Consider the following 19773-nt stretch of genomic DNA (forward strand, 5'->3'; position numbering starts at 1 on the left):
CATGGGCGCCAATCTGGCCCTTTTCAAATGAGGATAAAAATGGACCATTGCCATTCGTCTAAACCGCTATTTCTAAAACGAAATAATTTGTATATTTTGAATACACTAATTGTGGGTAACGAATCACAATCAATGCTTTTCGTTGTCTTTGATGAAGGAAACTACCCTATTGAGGTTGTAAGTGACCTCAACACAAGAGAGTTTTTCCAAAACTTTAAGGATAATATTGGAAAAAAGAATGGAGTCAATGTATGAGCATTCTTAAGATATGAAGCAAAAAGTGTGACTGTCAAAAAGTTATTCAAATTTTTCTAAGCGCTGGGGTCATAAGGTCCCTAAGAGGAAGGTAGGATCAGAGGTGGTCTAGCCAAGTCGGTTGGTCGGCGATCGCTGAGGGCCCCCCACAGCGCTCCCGTGTGGAGCCATCGGGGACCGTATTAGAAAGGTGTAATAAAAAGGCTCCAACTTGTTGAACCAAAGTTTTTTGCAGTTATGCCATCTACATTTTCATTAGTTGCTTTATTTACAACACACTCAGTGTAAAAAGGACATGTAAAAAATAAATAAATTAAAGGCGTCAGAAGAATAATAAGAACCTGATGCTTTTATGAAAGATCTATTCGGAGAGGCTATTTTAGAATTTTTTTTTACATTTCAGTGCAGTTTCTAGGAACATATTAACTAAATAAATAATATTATGCAACCATAATGCATTATTAAATCCTATAAACTATGAAATGCTCACCTTTTACAGTATTTTTTCCTACGAAATTGCTATTTTCTTGCTGACTTTTAACTGGTTTTTAAGAGCCAGAATAGCGTCAAAATCCATTTCCGGACAACCTATTTCCTAATATTTTCCGGGGGGAGGACCCCCGAATCTTCCGGTAAGGAGGGCACCGTAATGAGCCCCAGCTTAGGGCCCCCAATCATCCCTGACCGACCCTGGGCAGGACTAAATTAATGCGCCGTAAATTATCGGCAAGTCATGGCCAAAAATCACCTTCAACTGTCAATAACCTCAGATTTTCTGTGTACTGATGCAAATTGATAGACAAACAGGTATCAGGACTTCATCAGGAATCGGTAAAACACCGACAAACAGTCAAGCAACGAAAGAATCGATACCTGCCATCCGTATCGTGGGTCGGAACAATCGGAAAAATCGAGACAAGAGGCATCGATAGCTCCGGCCGCGCGGGACGAAGTGTGGGCGGGGCCGCGAGGGGGAGGGGCGAGCGCAGCCATTGGCCGCCCGCCCCGCTCCCAGCGGCCTCTGCGAGTGGGAGGCGGCGCCCCGCTCCGCGCCCCCGACCGTCCCCGCGTCCGCGCACAACCGTGGCAGCGAGGGGGCCAGTGCGAGAACCGTGATCGGCCGCCGATCCTGCTGTTGCTGCCGGCGAGGGGACTAGCGGGGGGACGTCCGCGGCACACGCCGCTGTTGGCACGGGGATCGGCCGGAAGAGGCCCTTGGAGGTACCGTCAGGATTGTGCCGACGAAACCACGGACAGAGGCCGGTGGTGGCGGTAGGATTTAACGGGTGAAGGCCCCGGCAGCGGCCGGTGGTGGCAATAGGATAGTGGGGGCGTGGCTGTGGACAGAGGCCCATGGTAGCAACAGGATTTTCCGGTCGAGTCTCAAGACAGTGACCGTAGTTAGGGAGAGGATCCACGGGGTTGCTTCCTCGCCAGCGGCCGGTAGTGGCGAAAGGATTTTCCGGGTGATTGGTGAGAAGTGGCCGGTTGTGGAGAGTGGATTAGCCGCACGAGCTCCTCGCCTGACGCCGGAGGTGGCCGGAGGATTGGCCGGTCGAGGTCATCGGAAGAGGCCCGTGGTGGCGGAGGGATTTGCCGGTCGAGGCCGTGGGTAGAAGCCCGTCGTGGCGGGAGGATTTGCCGGTCGTGTGCGAGGGCGGATGCCGGTGGTGGCGGGTGGAAAGCCAAGGTGTCATCGGCCGCCGCTGCGCGAGAACATGACGGACGCGGTGAGTTTTACGGTGTGTTACTGCCACCGCAAGTACCATTGCGCGAACTTGAAAAATTTACAAGGTCTTCATAAATGATTGGCAAAGTAGCATGGTACGTTTTCTGAGAATTTTCTCAGTAAATGCTGGTACCTGTCTTGCTCCTTATTATCATTAAGTTGGAAGGCAGTACGAGTAAACATACTGGCATTTTTATTATCGTTTACCTATATCATGTAGATTCCCGCTAATTCTCCTAGCAATATTATTGATGCAAATATCACTTGTTTTCCTGTCTTGTCGATGAGCCATGTGTCCTACGCTATGAGTCTCACGCTATGCAGCGCTATATACTAATATAGCTGGGGTCGTAGTTTCTCTCACCCTATAGTGAATGTTTACCACTTTCTTCTCTTTATGCACCAACAGTTAAATCTCAACAATATTTGGACGCAATTGTAGTAGCTTAATATGCTCCTGAATTAAATTGAAGGCCACGTCGCTAAATTTTTATTAATTGCGCGAACTGCTAATGTTATAATAATACTCGACAAATAGAAGTCAGTGAAATGAGCATCCTTCTGTTTCACTAAAATATGAATGCTTTCTATAAATTTTTGGAAAATCCAAAATTTTCCGTGGTATATATGTAACTTAAGACTAAAGATGAATGTATGTTAATGAAGCAGACCGAGATTTTGTGTCTTTTTCGCCGTAAGGAGTTTCAGACCGCCATGTCTAATTGGATGTCACCACGAATTCATAAAAAGTTTTGAACTGGAATTCTTGTTAAAGTTTTTCATATTTCCTATCGAGAATTCCCTCATTGACACAAATATTCCGCCAAGAACACTTTCCGCACTACCAAATGTTTAAATACGGCTTTAGTTCAGTTAAGGGTTATCACAAATGTTTTACATCATCTGGATGAGATGAATGGTGTTCCAAATACATTTAATTACAGACTTTGTCATTAATTACCACCCATTGCATACTCCTTATACCTGCTCATGACTAAGGGCTGCCGGTTTATAAAAAATATTGGGCGGGCCCATACTAGTGTTTCGCCCCGGGAAATTTTATGAATAGCGAGTTTTAAAGTTTTTTAAGCATTTTAGAAGTCATAAGATCAACATTTAAAACTCGACTCTCGATAACTTAACACCCCGGGGAAAATCGGCAAGCCTGACACTTCTTTTCCTCCCCCACATAACGAATTTTGAGAGGGGGCTCGGGCCCCCTCAGGCCCCATGGAGTTGGCGTCACTGTCATGACTTGATAGGAAAGTTTCTATTAGTCATTTTTTGAATGGTTCTTTCACATTTTTAAGGACATATATTTGCTTATGCAAGGTGGCGTAACTAGGGATATGTTTTGGGGGGGATGGGATGGCCTTGGATAGCGACCCCCCTCCCAGGTAATGGGGGGTCCGGGAAAATTTTTTAAAAATGGCATGCCCGGAAATACAATTTAAGCAGATACAGTTATTAGATGTCAACACTAAGCAATAGTTTTAAATATATTTTTTTTAATTCTCCGATGCTTTGGGATACCTACCCCCTCATCCCCCCATAGTTACGCCACTGCTGATGCACATTGACAACTTATTTTGGCTCCTTCATTTTAGATCCAAACAATGCCATGGAGAAGTTTACTTCACGCAATATGTATTATAGTTGCAATCGTTTTAGTTTTTCTGCTTTGATACTGTCATATGTTTATCTTTCCTTCAATCTGTAAGTTTTATTGCCACCAAATCTACCTGAGAATAACTGCAGTAGAAATTGCATACATCCCACTTTCCTCACATTTTCATGCAATTAGATGCACTCCCTTTCCAAAAAAAAGAGTGACTCGAATTTTATTTTCGATAAGTTAAGTTAAAGGTAAAATCTACTATAAATTATGAATTGAAGCGTTGACATGGCAAAGGTAGAAAGTTACTAAATTTGATTTTTTCAGGAGACGAAAGAAAGAGGTTTGCCAACATTATGAAGCATATCTTAGTGTACAAACCGCTTCAATCGCAGCAACTGATATATTGTGCCAATTGACTTTTTACCTTGTCCAATGCCATTCGCATGTAAGTGTGCTACCTTCTCCATGAAAAGAATTTTTTTAATTTTGTTACTTATTACCTTTCCCATGTCAGCGCTTCAATTATTGCTCAGGATGAAAATTTATTGGTGTTGCCCGCTTAGTAAGGATATCGATATTGCGGAGAAAAATAAGGAACGTACTTGGTAATGGAAGGAGTCTCTGCATTTTGACAGTTACATGAACCCATGAAAAATGTCTATCAAAGTTTCAACGATGATTTGCAATTTTTCTACTCAGCGTCAGTACACATGTACTATTGACATTTCGGGTAATCAGATGAGCCTGGGGATAGCAATCAGATTCCTTTGGCTCATTCTTTATGGTACATGTTCTCTTTTGGCATAGAAAGAACTCATGCCATAGAAAAATGTTTTTAAACACGGGATAGGTTATCCAGAAAAATATAAACGTCAAAATCACACGACACATGCTACATAAAAATCAAAAATATTGGATATTTCTTTTGCATACGACACATACGTGAATCAATCTGTGTAAATAAATTTGCAATTACACATACGACTGTGTATTCAGTAAAATTGTTCCTCCCTATGAATCAAACGAAATATTGATGCAGGAATTTAGTGGTATAGTATTCTTCTCAGATGTGATAAAAGGTGATTGTTGTTCAATTTCATCCTGCACAGCTAACATTGGGCCTTCAATCTTTTGACATCGTTGGAGTAGGATGAAAAGAATTAATTTTACCATTGTAATTTTTGTTTTTAGATTTCCTATAGAGAAAAGAGCTGACGTTGATAAATACAATTCAAGAAAAATATGATAACAGAATAATTGAATGATATATTCATAATTAATAATAATTATTGCATAAAACAGAGATTTTCCGGATGGAAAAAATCTTATCTTGAAACATGTTTTTATATTCAAAATTGAGTGCATGGAAATAAGCTGAGAATCTCATTATTTTTTTAGGCGGTTACTTAATAGTGTGCATAATTCTCTACGTGAATTCATTACTTCCGCGCAAAATATTACATAACGTTATTCAAATTCCTTTTAAGTATAAGACACGGTCTCAGGTGTTACTTTGTGGAATTGCTTCATGTTAAATGAAATAAAATCACTATGTTTTATTCCACACTTTATTTTAAATCGTACGACCCGGGTTTCAACATCTAGTGTTATCATCAGGTGATAACACTAGATGTTGAAACCCGGGTCGTACGATTTAAAATAAAGTGTGGAATAAAACATAGTGATTTTATTTCATTTTATTTTATTTCATTTCCTTTTAAGTTTTTGAAATTTAAAAATTACCCTATCTTAACGTTGAGCTTCATTAATGTCTAACGCGTCAGTAAACTGAAGCCTAGTTCTTCTGAAATAGCACTTACTTTCCGCTTTCCCCGTAGAAATGAATGCTATGATAGAGCCAAATTGGAAAAAGAGCATAGGCGGATCTAGGGGGTGCAAGGGGACACGAGCCCCCTTCAGACCCGTAAAAAATTGTTAAATACAGTCCCATTGTCATTCCGTTCGTTTTGTATTACAATGTATCCTTCTATGAGAGGATCCTTGCGTAAGTACCTACTTCAAGAAAAGATTAACAAGAAGTAAGAAATGGAGCGTTACTACTTACGGTTCAGAAACCTGGACGTTGAAAAAAGAAGTTGAAAATTAGCAGAAGGAATGCAAGCTATTCAAAATTTTTTACTTACATCTTTTTTAAGGTGAATTCTAATTAGCTACTACGCATATGGACGTGTAGCGTAATTTTCAGGTCAACTAAATAATAATATCCACCTTAATATTGATAATATCTTGTTATCTAATTGACTTAACGATGGCACAATCCGTCGAACCGCGTTGTAGCCAGCTAATTTTCATCATTATGAAGTGGGCAGTACAAATAGTAGTTTTTACTCATCACGTTGTACCACCTTACCTTACCTAATACAGTTGGGTTTAGCAGACGTTGCAGGGACTGGAAGGTAGAAGTAGAAAAAAGGAGGTAATGTGGACGGAAAAAGGCAGCGAGAAAGATCCAAAACTGGTGAAAAATGAGAGAAAGCTGCTGGAGAGGATAGGGGAAAGACAAAGAGTGAGGATGAAGTTAGCTCTGAGGGTAACAGTGGCTGCTCAAGTCTGCAGTGATAGGAATGGTGTTCAGTTGGCGGGTATGGGAGGGTAATAGAATAGTGTTCATGGGTAAATTGAAGCGTTGTTTTTATTAGGAACTTTAGAATTTTATCGTTCTAGGAAGCTGCCTTTCATAATAATTGCAATGCAAAAGGAGAAATTAGGGTTTGATAAGTGAAATGTCCCATGAATAGCAAATTAATCGGCAGACTTTTTTCTTGCTGATTCCTTTCCTATCTGTATAAGCTAAATTATTATATTTCTCCGGTAAACTGCTTGGACTGCATAAAATAACTTAATTTAGATGTCTGTTAAAATTTGGAATGATACAAAAGTGTAAACGATCTAACAAATTGGGAAAGGTTTTACATACTTGAACTGAAAGTATAATATTTTTTATCACTCACATAAACACAATTGTATCCGTTAAACTTTGTGTATCAATGATAAAATAGCACAACTGGTAATTTCCACACTTTTATGCTATTTATCTCATTCATCTCTCTCTATTTTATGCATTTAACTCAACAACCGACCATGGTTTTACAACATTGTTTTATTTTTCATTTCACAATGTGTTGAATCGGTTGTTGAGTTTTGTATTGAAAGTGTGTAAATTACCATTTGTGTTCTTTTATCATGGATATGTCGAACTTCCACAAAATCGAGCCTGTAACGATTTTATACGTTTGTGTATCAAGACCTTGTGCTCATCATCTACTGTTATTTAACATTTTTCCTTCATAATATGACATTTTGCAGTAGACGATAATGGATGGATAGTTTCGTTCATTCGAAGGGTTTAGAGAAACATCATCCAAAATTCGTAGAAATTCGGCATATCCCACAACGGCTTTGATACAGCCTGCTTTCATTGAGATACTTAATCCAGTTTTGATGGTAAAGAAAGATTTCGGCTTCTGCTCATGCTGCCAAAATGGTGATGGATAAATCCCAGGTCACGTGATCCGAGACCTGCCCCTTATCGACCTTTCCGCGTCTGGGATGATGTGTTGATTCCAAAGGAGGCGTGTTTGCTTTTAGCGGTGACTTTGTTTACATAGGGATTTGAACAAATGCAGGCCGCATTTTTTTTGTTTAACCGCTCCGTAGTTGTATTTAACGCAACAGTTCCTCCATCATTCCAGCAGATATCTTCAGGGAACTTTGACCAGAGAAAACCTATAGGAATGTAGAAAAACTGTTCTCTTTTTGCCTACAACTACATACCCCGCAAACCGCCCCAATAGGACATCAGGCGGTCCCAGAAAAAAGAAATGCTCGTAAGTTTCGCCAAGCATTTATTAAAGTCCTTTATTTCTTTGGGAAAAAATGAATTCCTACACCGATTCGTTCGGCAAAATATCTTCATTAATTTATCGTTTCGGTCGGACATGTAAACATAGTGGAGCTCTAAGATAATATTCTACGAATCGCTCTGAAAGATATCGATTCTAAATCGTGCAAGCAGTTTAATCCTATCACACAGCATCCGAGCCTCCAGCGGCTACTGGGCTCGATCGTTTAGCATCCATGTATCCACATCACCATGGTTTATTTCCATTGAAACTTTCATTCACATTTTTACATTTAGCCTGAATATCAAGAAGGATAGGAGATATATGAATTGGAATAAATTCTACGTTTGGGTATGAATTCATTTTACCAACTTTTTCCTACTCTGTGGCAATAAAACTCAAGTTGGGTATTTCAATTTTAGCCTTACCATTGCCTCAAAATTGGTCTCAGCCTAGACTCTTTATAATTTTACTCTTTTGGTGGCATCAGGGAGGGTAATACCCTAACGGGCTGAGCGTTTGGACTCTGACCGATCGGTCCCGGTTTTGAATACCCATTGAAGCCCTCGAAAACCCCTAGTCAAAATCTTCCAAATGTAATGTGGCCCAGGGAAAGGAAACAGCCAACCCTACTCTGAATGTGTGAAATTTCCATGCCTCTCGATTCGTTCTGAATGAGCTCTACCCTCTCCTATTTCAAAAACCCGATTTTTTAATGTTAGAAATATGCTTATGTTGGTATCCAAATTTTTCCCTAGAAACACATCTATTATTTACATGATCCTAGCTTGTAACCAGACCGGGAGTGACTTAGTAGAAGTAACTCGGTTAGCGCAACGACTACAATTCAGGTAATTTTTACTGGTAATCGCTAAATTTGAAAAATGTAAATATTACTTTTAATATACTCATTGAATTTTGAAAATAATCGTTACTTTCCCATTATGACTGTACCGACTGGCGTATGATAAGAACTTTATGTGAACTGGCATATTCCTACGTGAACCACCATTCCATACCCTTCAGCCCAACCATTCTGATCATTTTTGCCATTAGGCATGATTTTCTGTTTGATTTTAGTTGACTTTTCAGTACTTGGCTAGTAAGTTTATGTCGTATATAGAACATTCAATGCCTGTTCCTCACCGACCCCACCCCTACCCTAGACTTTTCTTTCCCCCACTCCAACTGACATATAAATGTAAGCACACCGGTACTTTGCTGGTATTTGGCAGCTTGAAAATTATGGCCTCCCTTTGAAACCTAGATCGGTGTTTGAACAGCAAAAATCGTGAAGAAATGCTAAAAAAAAGGGTTTCTTCCATGGTCATGCAAATAAAAAGTTTAAAATCGAGTAAAAAAGCGAAGGATTGAACATTATATCGAGAGAGCAATAGGACACTCCAAAACGATCACCTACAGTGTATTTCCATTACCATTCACGAGTTTACAGTGGCAGTAGAAGAACTCACCCTCTTTTTTTACGGCTAAGACTGATTTCTCCAATTCCAGTCTCTTCTGCGCTCTCGGGGTTGAAGTAAGTTCAAGAAACGGATGGAGAGAGATAAATTTTCCTGAGGTGCAAGTTTAATTTCCGCCCTTGCACAATTCAGTAGTTTGCCTATTGTTTCCACCGTTTTCTATGCTCTCACATTCTATTTTCTATGTTTTCACATGCTACACGTTGACTTTTGCCCTCGCTGCAATTAATTACCCCATGACCTTTACTCAGGTATCTATCGATTGCCGTGATAGAAACAATGAATGCTTGGTGACGATTCCAATACATTTCATTTGAAGCCGTAGCTAAAACTTCTAAACTGCTACGTGTCACCCTTCACAGTAGGAAAGCCCTGACATTATCACGTATTCCGCAATTTCTAGCTTTAAACTTTCATACGTGCATTTATTTGACGTGGCCACAAACATTATCGCCTTAAAGCAAATAAAAACACCTACCTTGTCATAGAATTTCTCCGAAAAAAATGAAGGTTTGAATGCTTACATAAGATATGCATGTTTTTTCACAATTTCAGCGAGTTCGATGAGGCATGATTTGGTGTATTTCCCAGAGTTATCACAACGTTTAGGATTTACACTTATCTTTCAGTGTCATAATTTCAATCGCTGCTTTAAGAAGGTACAAAAATAAGAAGTGGGATTTGTCTCTTCACCAGTGGCGTAACTAGGAATATGCTTTGAGGGGGGGAGAGGGAGCCTGGAGTGTAACCCCTCTTCAGGCGATGGGGGTCACATCCTAGGCTCGGCAAAATTTTTGAAAAATGCCATGCCTGGAAATAAATTTTACATCATTTTAGTAACGAGGAAGTCCTAAGAAGGGTAGGAGAGAAGAGAAGCCTCATGAAAACCTTAATAAGAAGACGGAACAACCTTATAGGCCACATCTTGAGACATGATGGCCTGATGAAGACAATCGTCGAAGGACAAGTGGAAGGCAAGAATGGAAAAGGAAGACCTCGAACAAAATATATGGAACAAGTAAAGAGAGATGTGAAAGAGAAGAAATGCGTAGGTGTGAAAAGATTAGCTGATAGGAGAACTGAGTGGAGAGCTGCGTCAAACCAATCCTAGGATTGTTGACCAGTGATGATGATGATGATGATGATCATTTTGGCACTTCAAATGTAATTTTAAGCTGATGCAGTAATTATATGCCAAAACTAGACAATAGTTTCAAATATGTTTTTTAAACCTATGAGGCTTTGGGGGGGTATCTATCCCCTCATAGTTACGCCACTGCTCTTCACCATGCATTTATCCCTCACTCTTTCAATTGTTTTGCTATACAGTGTTTCCGGTCCACTGTACGAACTGTTTGAAGATTTCTAGTCTTCGTAATGGGCCATAAATCATGCATACTATTCAAAGTTAACTTATTTGCTCTAAAATACTCCCACCACTTGACACGCCGATTTTTGATTGAATAGGAACCTTTGGTTTCCAATAATATGTCACAGCGCCAAGTTCAGATCACTACTACCCTGTATATACACTCCGGGAGTATTTATACGTTCAGGGGTTATTATTCAATTTCACTTACTCAAAGTTGGACACGTATCTCACCAATATTTGAGTACTCTTCAGTCACTCAGGTATTCCCCCTGGCTGTGCTATCCAGTTACACCGATGAACTCTGAAATTCCGATGATTTTAATGTATACTATTCAAGGTTTTAATTTTTATCCCGAAAAATTACTGGCCTTTGTTTTATTTTTTTATTTCAATGGCTATATGTTGATGATTGTTTTCTATGGGCAGACTTAATCGATATGAGACTGGTAATTACGTAGTTACGAAAATTGATCCTCAAAATTCATTAAATTGAAGCTAATGGCAGTCATCATCGGTCTAGGTTTCTCACAAATATTCTAATTCGTTCGATTTAAAATGAGTATTTGACACCATGTCTGTGATTTGAGATATAGTTGAGAACGCTCGGAGGAGCTAAAGGCATGCTGAAACCTTTAATATATAGGAGATATTTTGTTCGCAATCAATTCCTGGCATGAGCGCATCAACTAGCTTACCTACGTTTACACTTTCATCTTCATCGTCATGGTATTCTACTACTGTTTTTGGTGTGCGGTATGTCCTAACCTGTGTAAAGCTATACATATTTTTCATTCTTTGGGGAAGGGACATTAGAAGGGATTATCTTTTACTCTGCTTTAACTTAGCAAGTATTTTTCACTATTATTCTTAGTAATCGTGCCTAGGTGTCTCCTAGACAAAGTCTATTGCTAACAGCCTATATAAAACATTTTATAAATATAAGGAATAGAAACGAGAAAATGAGCCTTCCCTACTATACACGCTATACAAGCGAATAGGATCTTAAAACTTGCTTATAGAAATGAAGGATGGTCTTATTAGTTCTTCATCCATCACGTACTTCCGAAATACTTTATATCTTGCCTGCTGCTTATCTTCAAGAATATTTCCCTGAAACATCGAAGAGCCAACTATCATCGCTTACTTTGAAGTCCAATAATCTATCTCATAGCTTTTATTAGGTGAGTAATAGTCAGAGATCGAATGGTAGTCCTTAAAAGATCTCTCCTGTGAAGAATTTCTGTCCCTCGAACTGTACTCTCAATACTTCAGTTTCTATTTTCTAGGAAATTAGTTTTTCTGACCCTCGGTATGCCGGTACTTTTAATACAGCTATTTTAATTTGCCCCTGTATCCCGATACCCTGAATTGATATCAGCTACGCCAACCATTATTGGATTGAAATAAAAGCCAGTTCCACTTTTCCACAATAATATAACGAGTACTTCGCGTTTCGGCTCACATAGCCATCATCTGGTACTAGACTTCTTGCACCAGGAGATGGCTCTCTGAGCCGAAACGCGCTCTAAGCATTAAAATATTATGGACTAGTGTAACTACCTTTCATATTATTATGTAAAAATTCTACTGTATCACGCCTGAATCAGTTGGACACATTATTACATTAGCAAAGAATAATTTCGTCAAAGGATTGTGTTTCACTCACATCATTTACCCACCAACATATCATTATTTAGAAGTGTGAGGTATTTTACTTAAGGTTTGCTGCACTTTCAATTAAGCCACCAACAGGCAGCTGCGCAGCTAAGAATTAAGGCAAGTGGGGTTTTAGGCGCAATTAATACTTCGGGGTGAGGGGGTATTGCATACCCTCCAGGGTAAGTGGGAGTTGGGGGGCCCTGCACCAGAAAAAATTTTAAGATTAATGATTCAAAATGGCGAGTTTTACGGCTATCTGAGGGATATTTGATTAATCCTAACACTATCCTTAAAGTAATACTAATCCATTCAGTAAAATGGATTAAACTTTAAAATTTCTCTGAGCTCTGGGGGAGGGGGTGGGTTTATCGCTGCGCCACTGCCAACAGGTGATCATAAAAAAGTGATTGCACGTCGAATTTTTCAGTGTTAGTCACAGGTGAAGCAATGTCGCTTACATTTCTCGCTTTTTCGTTGAATATCATTGACTGGTACAGTTTACCAAAATAGCCAACAATAATTATTATTTGCCACTGCTGATGACAGAATGAAAGTAAGAAAAGTGAATCAAACTTCCGAAAAAGCATTTTCCTGGAAGTTATAAGTGAAAAAGAAACAATGAGTATCGCCCGTGAGCATATCAAACTCTTCCTACATCGGAGAGAATCCGCAATTTGAGGAATTACGTGAAATAATATTATGTCAAGAGTCATCTATAAAACCGTGGGTAACTTTAATTTCTCTGAACCTTTTTACACACTCAGTGATTCAACTCGAAGATTTGTTTGGATAGGTAAGGGTAGAGCTCACCCCGAAATTTAAGCCACGGGTGTGTGAAATTAAGACATTAGGTGTAGGGTGGCCAGTTCCTTTCCTTGATCTACCTCGCATTTCATGGGTTCTTAGTACCCTGGACGAGGCGATAATCATGAACTACTGAACGTACTCAATTGAAAGAAGCCTATTATTCCTATCGCTGAAAACTATTCGTAATGATAATTAGCTAGAGATTTGGTGCGGATTCACGTGCTTCCGAGGAGTATATGAATTGCTAACTGCAGAAAGGCACCATGTCCAAGTTGGACGATTTTTTGACGGTTGGACGAAAATCTCCAGCCAACTCCCTTAAAAAACTTTACTTCCTTTGTTAGTATATACACAAGTTCCAAATTCCCAGTCATATAAAACAAAAACATTTAAAAAATATATACATGTGGTGCATATGGATTTTTTTTATTTTTCTCTCCTATTAAGTTTGCCAAATTGGACATGATGCTAGCGGTTATGACGAAGAAAAAGTGATTTGTAAGGTAAAACAATGTTTTTAAATTTTATCCCTATTAAAGGTAGAATAGTATATTCGTCGGAAAGTGTTTTGAAAACCCTGAAAATATTACGGCACAGCTTCACTGGCGATATCATAAGACCTGACGTCCTGAAGTCAATGATAATTGAAGAACAATTGGAAGGAAAGGGCGGCAAAGAAAGGCCTTTCATGAGACATACTGTTCAAGTGATTAGCGGTGTAAATGAAATGAAACATATATGCGTGAAAGCATAGCAGATAGTAAAGTTGAGTGGAGAGCTTTATCAGCCTAATCTCAAGATTACCAACCAATTCTGATGAGTCAGCATCCTTTTCTCAATGGTAAAACAAAACACAATTCAGACCTTTTCCAAACCCATATATTTCTTCAGTACTCCATTGCATATTTCTTTTCACAATATATTCCATTTCTTGCATGGAAAATCAACTTATTGAATGAGATTTTCGACAAAAAGTAAGACCCCACAATCGCTTCGGAAATTATTCCGCTCATAAGGTTTATATAGAGCTCTGAGTCTAATAGGGCGTTCGGTCCACTCGTAATCCGATATTATTTGGAAATTATTGGTTTAATAGATTATAATAAGCTTATATAAGGATTGATGAAATGGTTAAAGCCAAATTTTATCTCAAAGATACCGTTAATGTAAGTCATTGGGGTAACTTTTTCCGAGAAAACTATTTTCAGGATATTATGCTCAGAGATCAAAAAATAACCAAAACTGGTTCACCACAGGTTAAATTCAGGTACTGCTTTGGCACTATAATCGTTATTTATGAAATGATTCCTGCCAATCAGGTTACACCTGACCATGGATGAGGTGCATACATACGTGTCAAATATTGAGATACGGCATTCATAAGATCCCCTGAGGTTGAACAGCAAGTCGCTGCTCGAAACGCCGGGAGACATGGAGAGCATTAATCGGTGGAAAACCCGAGAAACTTATCTGCACCTGATGCGCCGGGAAAACATAAGGTCATAAATTACTGTCAATCTTTCCTTCGTGCTGGCTTCTATCCTCGCTCACTCGTCTATAACATTGCCTAAATTTAATCATCATCATAAGTTAATAATCCTAAAATAGGCTTGACGCAGTTCTCTATTCCCCTCTCCTACCCGCTAGCCTTTTCATAATGACGAATTTTTTCTTCTCTTTTACATCCTTAATAACCTGTCGTACATAAGTAATTTAGTATGACAATTGAGCGGGAAATACTCTTATATAGTTTTAGGTACATGGCAACAAAGTTTCTTTTAATGGTAACAGCGGGTCATTTTTTGTTATTGCCATTGAAGAGGTTTTTTCATTTCTACTTTATTTTTCTGTTTATTTCTCTGTTGCTGTCTAGGTCCAAGCTTCGCTCACATACAGAAACATGCTACACATGCAGTATCTGATGAATTGTTTCCTCATTTTTATACCTGTACCCTCAACTGTAAGAAGATTCTTCTTTGTGCAGAAAGCCCTCTTTGTCTGTGCTATTCCACTTAAGATTTCTTTCTTACTTTGTCCATCGCTGGTTAATCGGCTTCCTAGGCAGCAGACCTGCTTCACCTCATTATGCTTATGTTTTCCTTGTTTAATGTTAGTCCCAATCTTCTATCTTTTGCTGAAAAATTATATCTGAGTTATCTTTTTGCTGGCATTCAGCTGATACCTCGCCATCGGACTGAATACTTAAGTTATACGCAGGTAATACTACCACTGCATGTTTAATGCTATTACTTCTATGCTAGTATTCTCAGCTGTAACAAGATTCTTCTTTTTGTAGAAAGCCCTCTCCGCTTGCGCTACTCTACTATTTCTTTCTTGCTTCGTCGATCGTTAGCAATTTGGTTTCCTCGGTAACAAAACTCTTTCACCTCTTTAAGCTTTTTCTTTCCTAGGTTAATGTTTGTCCTAGCCTACTTAATTCTGCTGCATACCATACCATTGCTCATTCCCTATTTTACAAAGTAAATTATATGAGTAACATTTTAAATTACCAACGTGATTGAGGAAGAACGTGATATCCTACATCTTATGCAACGCGCTTAGCTGAGAGGTGGGACTTTCTAGATAGAGATTTCAATTAAGGAGTAGATACGCTCGCTGCGGAAGTCAATGGAGACTGTGTAGGGTGGATATGAACACAACCGTGTTCTGTAGACAAGCACTGATTTTCAATCTTATTCAAAGGAGATGTGTGCACACTCCAACATAGAGTAACAAGCAAAGATTACATGCCAGCCTGTGAACTACATTTTTTTATTTTGATTCCTGTCAGTAGTTTGTCAGCGAATGAAGCTTACGATCAGTGCAAATATTTTACAGCAATGAGTTTCGGTCCCCAAATAGTTCAAGACAAACATCCACAATTCATACTTAAAAGCCCAAACGGATACTTGAATATGTTGATCGGTGGTAAAAATATCTATTTTAAATCTAAATCCGTATAAATGCGTTCAGGCAACAGTAGAATTAAAGTGATATAAAACATGCATGGCATACCAATTTTAATTTGGCGGTGAAACGGTGGTAGTACTCGTGAAAAATGAATTAACCTGGTTTAGGTCCTAAAAAAAGCTGTGGGAGTAACTGTGAAGTTCTACAACATTACGGCATAGGAATTCCGTGAATAGGGTAAATAAAAGAAAATAATTATTCATTCATAGGATGACGGATATTTAAACTTCTTCACACGTTCTTTCCCAATGGAGTATCATATTCCTACGGTAAACTATGAATAGCTGTGTAATTCTTAAACATTAGGAAAATTTTCAGCTACTATTTGAGGGGAAAATTAGAGGGAGAGAGTCAAATTTTAATGTCTTGTAACAAAATAAGAAAGAATTTCAAAATTCACAAAAAAAATACACAAAATATTTTTTTAATCGTTAAAAAACATAAAAACTTACTAAGAGCAAAAAATATGGCAAAAATCAATGTGCAAAAAAGTTCTTCCATGGTGTTTTTTAATTACATATATTTTTTGTGCTCCCTCCGAAGGATGCTCTTTGGCGTTACTTCGTGACATAATTTTTACTTCTTCCTAAATTCAGTGCGTAATCCACGGGCTCATTTATATTATAAATTGTCGTATTCACTTACAATGGAAAGGTAACACTGCTCCTTCACACTTCTATCGCCATGTTTCTCTAGATTTCGCAAAGTCATTACCGCACAAGACGTCGAGTAATTCCCACCGTAGCAACGACAAGGTACGGATTGAAAAATATGACTATAGAAGTGACCAGTCAGTCATTCCGTCATTTTTTTCAAGGATTTGAAAACGATGACGGAATTCGAGGTCATTTGAAGCTTGGCTTCCTAAATTCTCACCCAGATGTCATTCTGTGACGACTTCATTTTGTCTTCTGGGTAAGCGCTGGAGCCGAATAACGCAATGAACCAATACTATCACATACAGTGAATTAAAATATTACACGAATGCTACAATTTTAGAGGAAGAGTGTTTTTTAATAATAACATAATAATTTATTATCCAATGAAGTAACATTTGTCCAAATGAAGTTGTAAGTCAGATGAGGAAACGTTTATTTTAACTATACCGGGACTAGCCAGGGTGAACTTTCGTTAAATGAAAACTTTTTTAAACATAAACTCTATTTAGTATTACAACTGAGCGGGAAATACTCTTACAGAGTTTTAGGTACATGGCAACAAAATTCTTTTAATGGCAACGGCGGGTCATTTTTTGTTACTGCCATGGAAGAGGTTTTTTTCATTTCTACTTTCCTTTGGGGCAGTGCCAAAGACGCCAGCTCTTCACTTATTTCACTACCAAAACATGAAGTTATGCTCGGCAGTGGAAGCCGGCTTCTTTGCCAAGGAATTATATCGGTGGAGAGTCTTGGTATTGATTTCAAGGTCTCTGACATAGACGTACTTCTGGTAGTTTTTTCAAGAAACCAAAATGTGTCTTGAATAAGGCTGCGGTTATGTCTTCTGCAGACATTCGCTATAAAAAATAGTGCTTTTTAGGCATCAATGTCAAGAAATATCTGCCTGGGTCAGTACATTACTTATGGCAGATTTTCATCTAAATTTACATACTACCCCGCAAGTAACCTAAATAGGCGGGTGGCAGGCAGTGTTAGGATGCCTGCAATAAAAAATAAAAAAGGAATTGCTCTAACGAAATTATGCCTAGCATGTATTAAAGTCAAATATTGTTCGGGGAAAAAACGAATTCCCTGATCGAATATCTATGTTTGGCAAAATATATGTCGTATATCGCTTTCGTCGGACCTGGAAATGAAGTGGGGTCCTAATATGATGTTCTCCGTGTCGCTCTTAAAGATATCTATTCTCAGGTGCTCCAGCAATGTAAGGCTAACTCGCAGTTTCCGAGTCTCTTGTGGCTCCCAGCCTAATTTGCTTAAAATTAGTGTAAAGCTTTTTGTACGCTCGAAATATTTAGCTTATATTTTAAGTTTTATCAAATGCAAAGGGTATGGTCAAGCTTAAGCTGGGAAACTAATCATTTTGACCGACTGTCGCTAAATACAATTGATAAATGAAAAAATTTTCCGGAGGCAAGCGATGCTAAAATAATCGTGATTTTCATATCCGAGGGGCGTTTCTTGAAGATACGGTAATTCGATTTTTGAGCTTTTGTTATTTCATCTTGTTGTTACCGCTTTATGCCATCTTGTTGACCAAATTTCTCCAACTTTGGACCCATACGTGTAATTAGATTATGACGCAAACATTTTTGTTTGCAATGCCAGCGATAAATTGGAAGTTTTACAGGCACAATTAGACACCAGTAAATTTTTTTACCTCGTTTTCTTTCCATTTACACACAAGAATAGGTAAAACAATTGCTAAAAGATGTTTAACCTGTTGATAATATTTTTTCGGATGTACTCCGTGCAATTATTGTTTTTTTCCCGGCGTTCACAGAAAAACTAACTATTCTTACACCCTCAGAAAAGTTGACCAGCAACGGTCGAGAAACGTCGGGCCAAAAACCAAGTATGTACGCGGAGTAAACTCGAAAAAAACATCATCAACCGCTGCAATGACTTTCAAAAGCTTTAACGAAGATATTTAACATTTTACAGGGTATTTATATTAGGTAGAAATGGTTAGTGGCATACTGGGTATTTATAATGGGTAAAAAATGGTATTGGTGACTTCTTTACTTTGTGGTACCACAAAAAGCTTTTTCTCCATTTCATTGTCTGCGAAGGGATTACCGCCGACTGAACCTGACATAAAAGGAAATAAGACGGTTTTTTCTTAGCTCAAGCTAGTCGCGGCATGAGTCACCTGAATGGATAGCACCCATAATCAACAAGAAGGAGAAACGCGGCGATAGCGACGGAAAGGGGAAGACAAACCTTTGGCACAATAAAGCTAAAGGCCCTATCTTATCGGCGCTCGCGTATTCTGAGGTACGACATGACATCATGTAGACGAGGATGATAAAATTTCTGCTCAATAAGCAACTCACACGACACTTTAAATGTGAAATTATATTCTTCGGGATTATCTTTGCAGTAATGACTAGAGATTACCTATAAAATAACTAAGCCTCATAAATGTGCGAAAAAAAAACTTTTTTATATCCTCTCCCAAGGAATGGGAAAAAAGTTTTTTTTTTCAATCACTTGAAAGATGAGTAATTTCATAGTATATCGTATTAATTTGTTTCATTTAGTACTCCGAATCAAATAACCATGTTTTTAATACTTTTTGCATGTAATTAGGTCTTTCCGTCAGTTTCTACTTTAATTTCTTAAAACGAGTCTACAAGATATGCATGTTAAATTCCACTGACCAAGAATGTTGGCATGTGACTTTACCAACTATCTCATTGATAGTACCTTCCGTAATATTGTCCAATATTATACTTCAATACTTCTTGGTAATAACTATTCCTTGGAAATGACAGTACATCAGTGCACATTTGTCAAAAATAATGCAAACGAGTGCTCAAAGGACATGCCTTCCCAGGTAAAAATTTAATAATACCTGAAGGTAAAAGTAGAAAAATACGTTTTATATTGAAAAAACGTTTTCTCTGGAACGGTTTAAAACATCAACCGAAAAATACTCTTTTTCCCCATCACTGGTAATAACGCTTCATGGTATTTTGGATTGCCTTGTCAAGATCCATGATTAAAGCGCAAATGGTAATATCCACACTATTTTATTTATCACTTAACCGACCATGTTTTCGACATTTGGTGTCATTTTCAAGGTAACAAGTGTCGAAACCATGGTCGGTTAATTGATAAATAAAATAGTGTGGATATTACAATTTGTGCTTAAATCATGGATATAGCATTATTCCACAAAATTAAGCCTGAAACTATTTTATGCCTTGTCAAGATTGTCCAGCCCTTGGCGACTCAGGGACAGTCAATTAATGCGCTGAAAGATTTAATCCATGAACTAAACAAAATACTAATGAAAGCGGCGCAACTCGTCAAAAACTGCTACGAAAGAAAAGA

General features: G+C 38.4%; 1 protein-coding gene across 2 annotated transcripts in view; it reads left to right on the top strand.

The window, feature by feature from the left end:
- Positions 1–1355: 1355 nt before the first annotated feature.
- Positions 1356–19773, top strand: part of LOC124171648 (Krueppel-like factor 2) — a 92920-nt gene continuing 74502 nt past the window's right edge. Inside the window, exon 1 of one of the 2 annotated variants that reach the window (XM_046550870.1) lies at positions 1356–1985. In XM_046550870.1, the coding sequence (XP_046406826.1) occupies positions 1917–1985 (69 nt within the window). In that variant the 5' untranslated portion in view covers positions 1356–1916. The remainder of the gene's footprint in view (positions 1986–19773) is intronic. The other variant, XM_046550871.1, reaches the window with a different exon arrangement.

Source organism: Ischnura elegans, chromosome X (genome assembly GCF_921293095.1).
Source record: "Ischnura elegans chromosome X, ioIscEleg1.1, whole genome shotgun sequence".
NCBI classification, from domain to species: domain Eukaryota; kingdom Metazoa; phylum Arthropoda; class Insecta; order Odonata; family Coenagrionidae; genus Ischnura; species Ischnura elegans.